The 12,755-nt window shown below is 39.5% G+C and overlaps 1 protein-coding gene across 1 annotated transcript in view; it reads left to right on the top strand.

Annotated features, from left to right (window-relative positions):
• Positions 1 to 2,328: 2,328 nt before the first annotated feature.
• Positions 2,329 to 12,755, top strand: part of SLC36A4 (solute carrier family 36 member 4) — a 52,496-nt gene continuing 42,069 nt past the window's right edge. Inside the window, exon 1 of the mRNA XM_025928110.2 lies at positions 2,329 to 2,520. Coding sequence (XP_025783895.2) covers positions 2,469 to 2,520 — 52 coding nt within the window. The 5' untranslated portion in view covers positions 2,329 to 2,468. The remainder of the gene's footprint in view (positions 2,521 to 12,755) is intronic.

Genomic DNA, 12,755 nt, shown 5'->3' with positions numbered 1-12,755 from the left:
ATACGAGTATCGTTTGCCATTATAGCCCCTGCATCTAGTGCACCCCTGGCACATGGAAATTGCTCCATAAATGTGTTTGGATACATTAACTATTTCATTTTTTTATTAACTTTTTTTAATGTTTATTTTTGAGAGAGTACAAGCCAGGGAGGGGTAGAGTGAGAGGGAGACACAGAATCCAAAGCAGGTTCCAGGCTCTGAGCTGTCAGCACAGAGCCCGATGTGGGGCTCGAACTCATGTACTGCGAGATTATGACCTGAGCCGAAGTCGGATGCTCAACCGACTCAGCCACCCACGCGCCCCTTAACTATTTCTAAATATTTTCTTTCACGTATCTATGAGGCTCTAGTCCACAACTTGCCACACCTAGTCCTACATGAGTAGTACACGCAGGGCCCTCTGCCAGGCCCTGCTGAGAAAAAGACACAAAGATACAGCTTCTCCCCAGCAGGGGTTCACAGCATAGCATGAGACTCAAGCAATTATAATATAAGGGGAGAAGACTTACAACAGAGATATAAACAAAGTTCCATGGTTACAAAGGAGGAAATAATTGGGATATAATCCAGGAAGCTCAAAACAGGAAAGGAAAGAAAGGAATTGCCAGGGTTGCCATTCAAATGGTTACATTCTTTATGTCTTTATCCTGATGCAGTTTTTCCCCATAACCTCTTCCAAATTATAAGGCCTGGAGCAGAAGTGACAGCAAGTATCTCCTCAAGTAATGGTATGTGAAAACCACAATTCTCTTGAATCTTATTATCATCCCTATCATTTGGCTTATCTCCACATCACTTTGCAAAGATACTGAGTCTGGCTGCCTGCCTCAGCCCAGGCTTCTCCAAAGAAGCCCAGGCCTGTATCACAGGTCAAGCCTTTTTTCTTTCCGCACTGCCAGATCTGCTTTCCTGATGCTGAGATTAGAGGACAATGGCTTTGATCCCTTTTAACACTCAAAGACTAATGTTCCTCTTTCACAACACTGCCCCAAGTATTCTCATTACAATGGATGGTTTTCTGGGCAATCACCAGTCTGACGCCTATTTTCTCTCCCACTGATTTCTGACCTAGTGCTCCATCAATGCAGATGAGAGACTATTCCTCTAGCTACGACCTAGAATAGAATTCTTCTTTCTCTACCTTCCCATACATCTTTGTTACTTGTCAGGGACATTTCAAATCAAACCTTTCTTCGGGGTTTGCAGGCGTATGTGTGTGAGTGATTGGGGGTAGATATGTAGTAAAATAAATGGTTTTGGCAAACTGTCATTTTCACTAGTAAAACCTACAAAGGATGCAACAGGAGGAGAGATATAGATATTATGTAGCTGTGTACTTTTATAACCTCAGAATTTAAAATTTTTAACACCACCACCATGTAGTTATAGCAGGGGTCCTAGAACCTAGACACCCCTCAGAAAAAGGCTTTCCTAAAAAGACCACACTGAAATGGAGAAGACCAAAAGTGTCTAGTGTCCTGAATTTAAAGAAAGATGAAGTGAAAGATAAGGAAAGCGATTTCAAAATTAAAATATTTTCCTTTCAAACCAAAAGCTGGCTTCATCTATTGATTGATCAAATATTAATTGGTAGGCACCTGAGAGGTCAGCTTTGTATACTGGTGGAGAGCCCCAGCTCTGACTGCGATAGAATTCCATCTTTGCCATTTATTACTTTCCTGTCCTTGTACAAGTTACTTAGCTTTGTGGGCCTTAGTTCCCTCATCAGTAAAACGGATATAAACATTAGAATTATCTCACAGGATTGTCATCAGAATTATGAATAGTTCTTAAGAGTGTCTGACGCATCAGTACAATTATTCTTAACCTTAATTTTCTTTCAGCCGTGAGATTAACGCCAAATATTTTTGGAGGGCACTGAAAAATCCTTAAAGTGAAACTATTTGACTAAATGAAATCCTAAAATTGAGTGCATCCTGAATCTCTAAACAGGGGCATAGGAAGACGGATAACCAAGGAATAAGTCAGAACTCCCGCATGGAGAGGGGACAATCCCCTCCTACTCTGCATTCTCTCTGGTGCCTTACAGAATGCTGAAGCCTTGCAAATTAGATGGGCCCTTCAAATTTAAGTTCGTGGTCACCTTTTAAGTCCTCCAGGGAACTACAGGCCTGGGTCCCCGCCAGCTCTGAGCTCCCATGCCAGTGACCTCCAAACCGCCCCTTGTGTCCCGTTATACCGCCCTCTTCCGCCGGGTCTCCGCTCCCTCGCGTCCTCCCCCGCCAGCGCCGCTCGCCCGCAGCGCCGGGCGAGCCCCGGGACGGCCCCTCGCGCGCCAGCACCGCAGCGGGCCGGGCAGCGTCACTGCGCATGCTCCCCGCCGCGCGGGTGGGGTCCTGGGGGCCGGGAGGCGGGCGCTGGGCGTGGGTCGCGCTCGGCCGGGAAGGCCTCCGCCTGTCTCCGGCCACGCAGCGGCGGGGGAGCGGCGTCCTGGAGACCCCCGAGAGATGGAAGCGGCGGCGCCGGCGGCGGCCGAGGCGGCGGGGCGCGAGGAGCTCGGTGGGTGCTGCGTGCCGGCGGGGGCGGAGGCCGCGTGCCCTCGGGATGCGCCCGGGCTCCGGGCCGGCGCTCGGCCTCGGCCGGGGAGGCGGGAGCTGGCGCCGGGCCGCGGCTGCCGCTCATCCGCACGCGCGTGGCCCTGGAGAGTCGCGGGTGGCTTTCCTGGAATGGTCGGGGGCTCTTGGGGTCATGGGTCTGGCACGGGTATGAATTGAAAACCCGGCAGAGCAAACCTCCGCGGAACGTGGGATGAGCTGAGGCTCGGGGAGGTGACTGACCCCGGGATGGCACCAGCGCAGGAACGGGTTGTCTGACCGGAGAGCTGGGCCGGCGAAAAGCCCGGCCTACCAAGGGCGTCAAATGGGCGTGCGTGTGTGGGTATATGTGTTTGTGTGTGCGTGTGTGTGTGTGCGTGTGCGTGTGTGTGTGCGCGCGCGCGCGTTGGGGGTGGGCTGCGTTGTGTAAACACGTCAATGGCAAGCGAGAGCCTGCGCGGTGACTCTCCGCGTTTCCCCCAGCGATGCTTTAAGGCTTTGCGAGAGCAGCAGCCCCGTTCTGAGTCCTAGGTGAATCCTTAATTTACCGGGTGCCACCGAGGAGTGGCGAGCGCGCCGAGTTCACCTAACTGGACAGGAGAGACCTGTAGCCAGCTGGATTGCCAAAGTTTGTTTTCCTGTTTTCCTCTGGTCTCTTATCTCCTTGGCGACAGGGCAAGTACAACACTGTTTATGGTTTCCTGCTGTCACAAGGAAAACAAAAGCAAGGGTCGGGGTAGTCTTGTCATTGTTTCCTGTAGTTGTACGAATTATATTTAGGAATAGTTTTAATTCGATGCTGAATGATTATTATTTTTTTTTTAAGTTGAGCTTTAAAGAAACACTTCATTATAGTAATTAATAGGTTGGTGTTCCTGTAATAATGGGCAGGGCACTTTGCCGGTGATTTCTTTCAAGTCCTAATAATGGTAGAAATAAACTTAGCATTATTGATTGTTTACTTTGTGTCAAGCCGTGTGCTAAGTGCTATACATACGCACTGTTTCCTTTAACCTTCAAGACAATTGGGTGAGGTAGATGCTATTATTATCCCCATTTTATAGGTACAGTAATTTTAAGTTAATTAAAGGCATAACCCAGATACAAACCCAGTTTGTTTTAAATTCACTAATAACGCCTCTTAGGATGTGGGGAAATGGGCATTCTCATGCGTTGATGGTAAGAACAGTGTAATGTAATTATCATTAAAAATGCACATATCCTTTGACCCAGCAATTTTACTTCTAGAAATATTTCCCAGAGAAATAAGTCATGTAACAAATACTTATGTCAGGAAATGTTCACTACGTTATTTATAGTTGAGAAAATCTGGTAACTATCTAAATGTCCAATTAAAGGAAATTGTTTGGGTAAATTGCGATATAGCCATATACTGAATAGGCCATTAAAAGTAATATGGGACGATGTTTGCCACATACATGTTTTAAATGTTTATTTATTTATTTTGAGAGAGGGTGTGTGTGTGCATGGAGGAGGGGCAGAGAGAGAGGAGAGAGAGAATCCCAAGCAAGCTCCGTACTCCCAGTGTGGACGTGGGGCTTGATCTCACTCTTCTTTTCTGAAATTCAGGAAAGAGATGGATATGTCCTTTCCAGAAGTATGGTTGTAGCCGTGGGCTTGGAGAGAAATGGTTACACTCTGGATATACTCGAAAGTATAAGCAGAATGATTTCCTAACAGATTAGATGAAGGTTGAGAGTGAAACAGGAAACAGGGATGACTCCAGGGATCTGAGTATTTGGAAGAATGAAATTGCCATCAACTCAGATGTTATGGTGGTTTTATAGAATGTCTCCAGATTCTTTGATGTTTGTCTCTTCAAGAGGAGGACTTAATTTCCTTCTCTTGGAGTGTGGATTGTATTTACTAACTTGCTTCCAACGGACAGATGATGGTGGAAGTGATAATATGTGACTTCCAAGCCAGGTCTGAAAAGGCATTGTGCCTTGCTCTCTCTTTCCTGGATCATTCACTTGGGGGGAAGCCCCAAGCAGATGTTAAGTAGGTAGGCAATTAGATTTATGTCTAGACCTAGTGAGAGATCTGGTCTGGAGATATAAATTTGGAAGTTATCAGCATTTAGATGGTATTAAAAGCCATGGGACTGAAGGAGAACATACAGGAGTGACTGCATGTATTTGCACTCTAAAATGTTACGAGTGGTTGTTTCTGGCTAGTGAGGTAATATTAATTTAAAAATATTGCTTATGTATATATTTTCTGATGTTCTACAATGACAAAATATTATTTTCTACAATGACCAGATTTTAAAACTTGGATGTCTATGTAAAAGGCACTGGTAGAGATGTTAAGACACAGATTTTCTTAAGGTATGTAAGTAGCCATTTGTACAGCTTAAGGTCTACACTTCATTTCATAGGCAGTGGACAACTCTGGAAGGTTTCTTGCTGTGCATATTTTCACCACTTCAGAAATGAATAAGACAGTTACTATTCCCATATTGCACAGATAGTAGTTTATAGATTTAGAAGACCACATTATGTTATATTAAAAGAAGTTATTTCTATTTTTAGTTTGTCCATTGTCAAAATAAAAGTGATTTATTTTGCTATTATAAAAGAAATGCTAGTTTATTACTCTCTTCTTATTTCTTTTCTACATTTTCCAGAGGAAGACAGTAAAAAGCACTCATGATCCCATTGGCCATCTCTATCCTTAACTTATTCCCCATTTTTGATATGTTTCCTTGCTTTCATTTTAAATTAACTTTTTAAAACATCATTGAATTCATACTGTGATTATCCAGCTTTTTCACACTCAGCATGATATACTTTTCCCTGTTTTACTCAGACTTCAAAACTATAATTTAATGTCAGTGTAATGCTTTATAAAGTGGAGGTCCTGTAGTTAATTTAGCAATTTCCTGATTGTTGCACATTTAGGTTGTTTCCAAATTTTCAACATAAATAATGTTTCATTCAACATCTTTGTGCAGAAATCCTTTTTTTTCTATATACTGGCTTGTCAGAAGTGGAATTACTAGGTGAAAGGATAAACATTTTTAAGGTTTCAAGATATACTGGTAAATTAATGTGATTTTCTTTAATTCTGACTACAACTAGAAATTTAGGTCGATTTTTAGGTTAAGAAATTGAGGTTGAAACAATTGTCTGGGCAGTATAAAAGATATACAAGTACTGCCTAATTTAAGAATGTTCCGATTTTCTGCCCTATTCATGTATACATACGGTATGTTATGTATCATGTATAATACTGAATGAAGCTGGTGTTTCTTATTCATATGGTTTTTCCATTTGTAAATAGAAATAACTGTGTTTAGGTAGTTTGCTATCCATTGCTTAATAGTGTTTTATTTTATAAGGCGTTGTTAACTCTTACCTAGAGTAATCACATAGCACTTTTTAGAACTGTCCAGTTCAGTACTTGGCCAAAAATTACAGCAGGACATTGGCAAATAATAGTAAATTATAATATAAATTGTAATTTTGTAACTTTTAATTATGTTGTTTGAGTGTTCTGATTTACTCCATACCCTTCTAAACTTTGTTAAAGCATTTACCGTGACCGTGTTAGGTTTTTAAGTACTTGTTTCTTCTGCTAGTCTCTATTTCCTTCTTTTTTTTTTTTTTTTAAATTTTTTTTTTTCAACGTTTATTTATTTTTGGGACAGAGAGAGACAGAGCATGAACAGGGGAGGGGCAGAGAGAGAGGGAGACACAGAATCGGAAGCAGGCTCCAGGCTCCGAGCCATCAGCCCAGAGCCTGACGCGGGGCTCGAACTCACGGACCGTGAGATCGTGACCTGGCTGAAGTCGGACGCTTAACCGACTGCGCTACCCAGGCGCCCCAGTCTCTATTTCCTTCTAACCAGCATAACACATTTTGCCTACACACAGTTTGCACCTCATAAATGCTCAAAATTATTAATTGTTGATAGTAAATTAATTAATAAATTTCTTGTCAGAAATTTACATTTAAAATCCTGTGCAGCATGATTGCTTCTAATATATCATTATGTAGGAAGGGGAGGAACACTAGTGTTTACTGACTACCTCTGTGCCAAGAACTAGGTTCTGTGCTTCATAAATGTTACCTCATCTCATTATCATAAAACCCCTGTGAGGGAGAAGTTACTGCTCTCATTTTACACATGAGGAGGTAGGCCCACAGGAACCCTGGTTAAAGTATAAATCAGGTCACTCCCCTGCACCAAACTCTGTTGCTGTGTTGTCCAGTGTGATAATCTGCAGCTGTACGTATATTTGAAATGTTGTTTGTCAAGTTAAAATATGATGTACGTGTAAAATGCACACTGGATTTCCAAGACCTAGTATGAAAAATAAAATGTAAAGTATCTTGTTACTAATTTTTTTGTTGATTACATTTTCAAATGATAGTATTTTGAATATATTGGCTTACATAAGATATATTATTAAAATTAATTTTGTCTGTTACAGTTTCCTTTTTCAAAAATGTGAATACTAGAGCATTTAAATTATGTTTGTGGCTCATGTTATATTTCTGTTGTACAACGCTGCTTTAGGTGGCTTTCATGTCACTCAGGATGGTCTGCAAGGCTGTGTACCATCTGTTACCTCTATTACCTCTGTTACCTCTGATCTCGCTTACTCCCCCCTTGCTCTGCCCTCTCTGCTCACTCTGGCCTCCTTCTCCTGAACACACCAGGCTCTCTACATCCTCAGAGCCTTTGTCTTTGCTGTTTCCACTGCCTAATTGCTCTTCCCCCAGATAACCACATTGTTCACCGCCCCCTCCTCCTTCAGTTCTTCTTTAAAACCCTACTTTCTTGGGGCGCCTGGGTGGCGCAGTCGGTTAAGCGTCCGACTTCAGCCAGGTCACGATCTCGCGGCCCGTGGGTTCGAGCCCCGCATCAGGTTCTGGGCTGATGGCTCAGAGCCTGGAGCCTGTTTCCGATTCTGTGTCTCCCTCTCTCTCTGCCCCTCCCCCGTTCATGCTCTGTCTCTCTCTGTCCCAAAAATAAATAAACGTTGAAAAAAAAAAAAATTTAAAACCCTACTTTCTCAGTGAGGCCTAATTCGGCTGTCCTATCTAAAACCATAGACTGTCCCTCCCAATCCCTATTTTCCTTCTTAACATTTAACACTAGCATACTCTCTATTTTACTTATTTATTGTCTCTTTCCTTCACTAGAATTTGAGCTCCATGAGGGCAAGAATTTTTGTTAGTTTTAGTAATTGCTTAATTCCCAGCATCTAATAATACCAACACATACTGGGTGTTAATATTTGTGAAACTGAATTAAAAAGGATTGCAACCTCTTTTATGAGCACATTCAATCAGAAGGCATTTTAATGTGTTCTTTAGATTCAGTAACTATCTTGTATCTTTCAAACTTCATACAAACAAATCATGATTCAAAATCATGATAATGTAATCGGCCCTAAAACCTGACTGCTTCACCTACTCTTAGTTTACTTAGTTTAACAAATACATATTTCTTACTATGTAATGTTACCTAAATAATACAGGCTGAAACTGCAGAAAAGGTCTTAGGGAGTTATATTTTTAAGTGTAGCTTTTAAAAATACGTTTAAGCATATGGTTATTTAACTAATAATGTATCATATTGCCTTAATGGTAGATGAGAAACAATTTAGAAACGTGTACTTCTTAAATTGCTAACACTGTTAAGAATAATTTTATCTCAAATAGTTTCGGATTTAAAAAAATAGCTCTTCTTAATCTCACTGTTATTTGAGAAGCTTCCTGAGATAATTAAATTTTTATTAAGGTTTTAAAGGTGAGGGTTCAGACAAATGGATTTAAAGCAAAGAAATATATATGAAAAGTTATTTTCACAGTAACTCATATTTAATGTTTCCTAGACCACATAAAATTGAGAAATAATGAATTTAAGAATGAGGGAAAAGTTTAAACTACAAGGCATTACAGTGTTAAACAAAATTAAATAAGACAGTTGCTATGCAGTATAAATTCGTTAAGACTAATTGTGAGCCCAACTAACTTTTAGTTGGGAATTTGACTGTACATTGTAATCCTATTTTAAAAACTTGATTCTGTGAATGATAGAACTAGTAGAGTACTTATAGATTATATTAACAACTCTAGATATTCAGGTTTAACTAAAAGATACTAAAAAGTGATCTGATGATGTCATTAAAAGTAAACTTACAAGTTGTGAGAAAACTTTTTTTTTCTGACTTTACATTGCTGCTATGATTTCTTGGGAGGTATGCTTCAAATAATAGATTGTTCAGTGTTTGAAATATTGGCAGTGATAACTGTCTTTATAGAGAACTTAAATAGTGTACTTAGTAATGCACAAAGTGTATAGTACATCCTGTGGCAGAAATTAGTTCAAATAATGACAATTTGAATACCTGAATGAATAAAAATGCAAATGAACTTAAGAGTCAGCAAGAGCAATGGAGTAAATTTTGGAATGAAAATATTAACACGTTTCTGTTTAAAGATAATGCAATGAATAATGATGATTGTTGTCAATTAAATTCATATATTGAAGTCCTAACCCTTTAGTACCACAGAATGTGACCTTACTTGGCAGTAGGATCATTGTAAATGTAATTAGTTAAGATAAAGGCCACACTGGAGTAGGGTGATCCACTAGTCCAGTATGACTTGTATCCTTATAATAAGGGGAAATTAGGACACAGACATGCATACAGGGAAAATACCCTATGAACTTGAAGATAGCCATCTATAAGCCAAGGAGAAGAGCCTGGAACAGATCCCTCTCTCCTAGCCCTCAGTAGGAACCAGCCATGCCAACACCTTGATTTCGGACTTCTAGCCTCCAGAATTGATAATAAATTTCTGTTTTTTTAAGCCACCCACTGTGTAGTACCTTGTTATAGCAGCCCTAACAAACTAATACCGTGGTTTTACAAGATAAAGTGTTAATTTACTTTGTATAGAGTATAACAGAAAAGATATAGGATCTGTTCAAACAAAAGATGAACATAGTTTATAATATTAATAGATATCAGAGTAAAGTGATGTGGTAGGTATCCCAGCATTAGCTCTCTAATACTGAGAAACATTTAATTTACTTAAATTTTCACTGTGCACAGGTTTAAGCTGAGCCACTTTTGATACTGAAGAACAAGAAACTAGGAAATCCTGCAAAATAGTCTATGGAGAATGTCCTGAAGATTGAAGGGTTAGAAAAACTACCCAAAGGCAAAGTTAGGGTATTCCTATTATAGAAAATCCTCATTAATTTAGATTCCATGCATTTAGAATGTTTACTAATTCATTGATTTTATTTTACACATGCTAGTAACATTATTAGAGGAGGAATATTTAAATTACTGAAGAGTAGGCTATTTTCAAGCACTTTCCAATATCTTTTTTTTAATTATGTTATATAAACATTTACCATGAGATCTGTCCTCTTAACAGATTTTTAAGTGTACAGTATAGTATCGTAATCCATAGGCACAATGTTGCATGTCAGGTCTCTAGAACTTACTTACCTTGCATAACTGAAATTTCATACATGTTGGTTAGCAACTGCCTGTTTTCCCCTCCACACTGGCTAGCAACTACCACTCTAGTCTTTGTTTCTATGAGTTCGATTCCATAAATAGGTGGAATTGAGTGGTATTTGAACTGTGACTAGCCTATTTCATTTAGCATAATGTCTTCAAGGTTCATCCATGTTTTGCATATTAAAGAGTTTCTTTTTTAAGGCTAAATAATATTCCATTGTGTGTATATATCCTATTTTCTTTATCCATTTCTCTGTCAGTGCATGTTGTTTCCACATGCTGGCTGTTGTGAGTAGCACTAACCTGAGCACGGGAGTATTAACATCTCTTCAAGCTCCTGATTTCAGTGCTTATGGGTAAATTCTCAGAAGTGGGACTGAGTCATATGGTACTTCCGTTTTTAATTTTTTGAGGAGTCTCTGTACTGTTTTCCTTCACAACTATAACATTTTGCATTCGTACCAACTGTGTAGAAGGGTTCCAGTTTTGCCACATCCTCACCAATATTTGTTGCCTTTTTTTTTTTTTAAGTTTATTTTGAGAGAGAGAATGAGCATGAGCAGGGACGGCGGAGGGGGAGAGAGAGAGAGAGAGAGAGAGAGAGAGAGAGAGAGAGAGAGAGAGAAAGAGAAAGAGAAAGAGAGAGGAAGAGAATCCCAATCAGGCTCCATGCTGTCAGCACAGAGCCCGATGTGGAGGTCAGTCCAATGAAACATGATATCATGACTTGAGCTAAAATCAAGAGTTGGACGCTTAACCTACTAAGCCATCCCGGTGCCCCACCTTTTTATTTGTTTTTATAATGACCACCCTAATAGGTGTAAAGTGACATTCATTGTGGTTTTAATTTTCATTTTTCTGATGATTAGTGACATTGAACATCTTTTCATGAATCCATTGGCCATTTGTGTATCATCTTTGTTCAGATCTTTAGCCAGTTTACTAATCTGATCACTAGGTTTTTTGCTCTTGAGTTGTAGGAGTTTCTTATATATTGTGGAAATTAGCCTTTATCAAATAATATAGTTTGCAAAGTTGGCAAATATTCTTTCCCATTCTGTAGGTTGGCTTTTCACTATGTTGATTGTTTCTTTCCTTGTATAGAATCTTTTTAGTTTGATGTAGGCCCTCTTGCCTATTTTTGCTTTTGTTGCCTGTGCTTCTGGTGTCATACCCATGAAATCATTGCCAAAACCAATGCCTGAGGCTTTTTCAAGTATTTAAGTCTTTAATATATTTTAAATTGATTTTTGTGTATGGATTGAGATAAAGATCCACTTTCCTTCTTGTGCATGTGGATAAAGATCCACTTTCCTTCTTGTGCATGTGGATATTCAGTTTTCCCACGGCTATTTGTTGAAGAGATTTTCCCCATTGTGTATTCCTGGCACCATTGCCAAAGATCAGTTGACCATATATACATAGATTTATTTCTGGGTTCTCCATTTAGTTTCAGTGGTCTATAAGCCTAGCTTTATGCCAATATCATACTATTTTCATTACAAAAAAATCCCCAATACCCAAAACTATCTTGAAAAAGAAGAACAAAGTGATCATACTTCCTGATTTCAAAATGTATTACAAAAATATATATTACAAAGCTAACGCACCTTCCAGTATCTTAAAGTATAACTTTACTCTTACGAAAAACTGTTGTAATGAGTTCCATTTGGTACTGGGATAATGAAGGCTGCCTAAATCCTAATCTCTCTACATGTCCTCCCTTAAAAACCTGTTAATTCAAAAAGGAGCACCCGTAAACCATTCATGAAGTTACTCTTTTAGCATTAGTAGGAGACCAAGATACCACAAACCTCAAATTTTCTATAAGCAGAAAAATAAACAGCAAAATTCAGAGTACCTGTTGCTGCTGCAAGCACTGAAAGTGGGGAGGGTTCTTTAGAATCTCTGGAAAAGAGGAGAGGGGATTAGGAGGTCTAGAAGTACAGTAACCTTGGCAAAACATTGCTTCTGGAGGAGAAGGAGATAAAAGGAGCAATCCAGATGTCCCTCTAATACCTGGAGGTGAAAAAAAAGAAGGAAGTAAGGGGCAGGGGGGCAGGTAGGGGACTGAATATCCTGCAGAAATGAAAGAGAACCAGAAAGATACCAGTTGCTCCCTATAACCCCAGTCAGTGAACATCATCCATTACATAAACTGAACTTCATCCTGCTAACAGAAGGCACTACTTTCAAATTAGGATCCCTGTCCATGAAATGCCTAGCAGTAGGAAAAATCATAAATAAATAATAGAGTACAAGGTGTCCAAGGGAGAACATATTGAAATGAAAATTTAATAGAGTCATTGAATTTCAAAGAAGAATTTAAATGAGTTAAAGACATCAAAATGATCAAAGAAGAAGTGGTTGAAATGGAAGACAGGCAAAGGAGATTTGACATATAATTGGAATCTCTAAAGAAGAAAAACAAAATATTTGAACTAAACAGATATTAATCCAAGAAAAATGTCCAGAAATAAGAAAGCCAAAATCTACATAATCAAAAAAGCCCACTGTGTCCCTGGGAAAATTGACTCAAAATGCTTAAACTGAAGACATATCATAGTAAAACCATTAGATCTTAAAGGCAAAAATTCCTCAGGACCTCAAGCAAAAGGGGCAAAGTATGTAATGGCTCGGAAAATTAGTTTGTCATCAGACTTCTCTAGAGTAGCCTATAAAG

This window comes from Puma concolor, chromosome D1 (assembly GCF_028749965.1).
Source record: "Puma concolor isolate L17-30 chromosome D1, mPumCon1.1.hap2, whole genome shotgun sequence".
Classification (NCBI taxonomy): domain Eukaryota; kingdom Metazoa; phylum Chordata; class Mammalia; order Carnivora; family Felidae; genus Puma; species Puma concolor.
The sequence above is the reverse complement of the archived record's forward strand: the minus strand, read 5'-3'. Positions and strand labels throughout refer to the sequence as shown.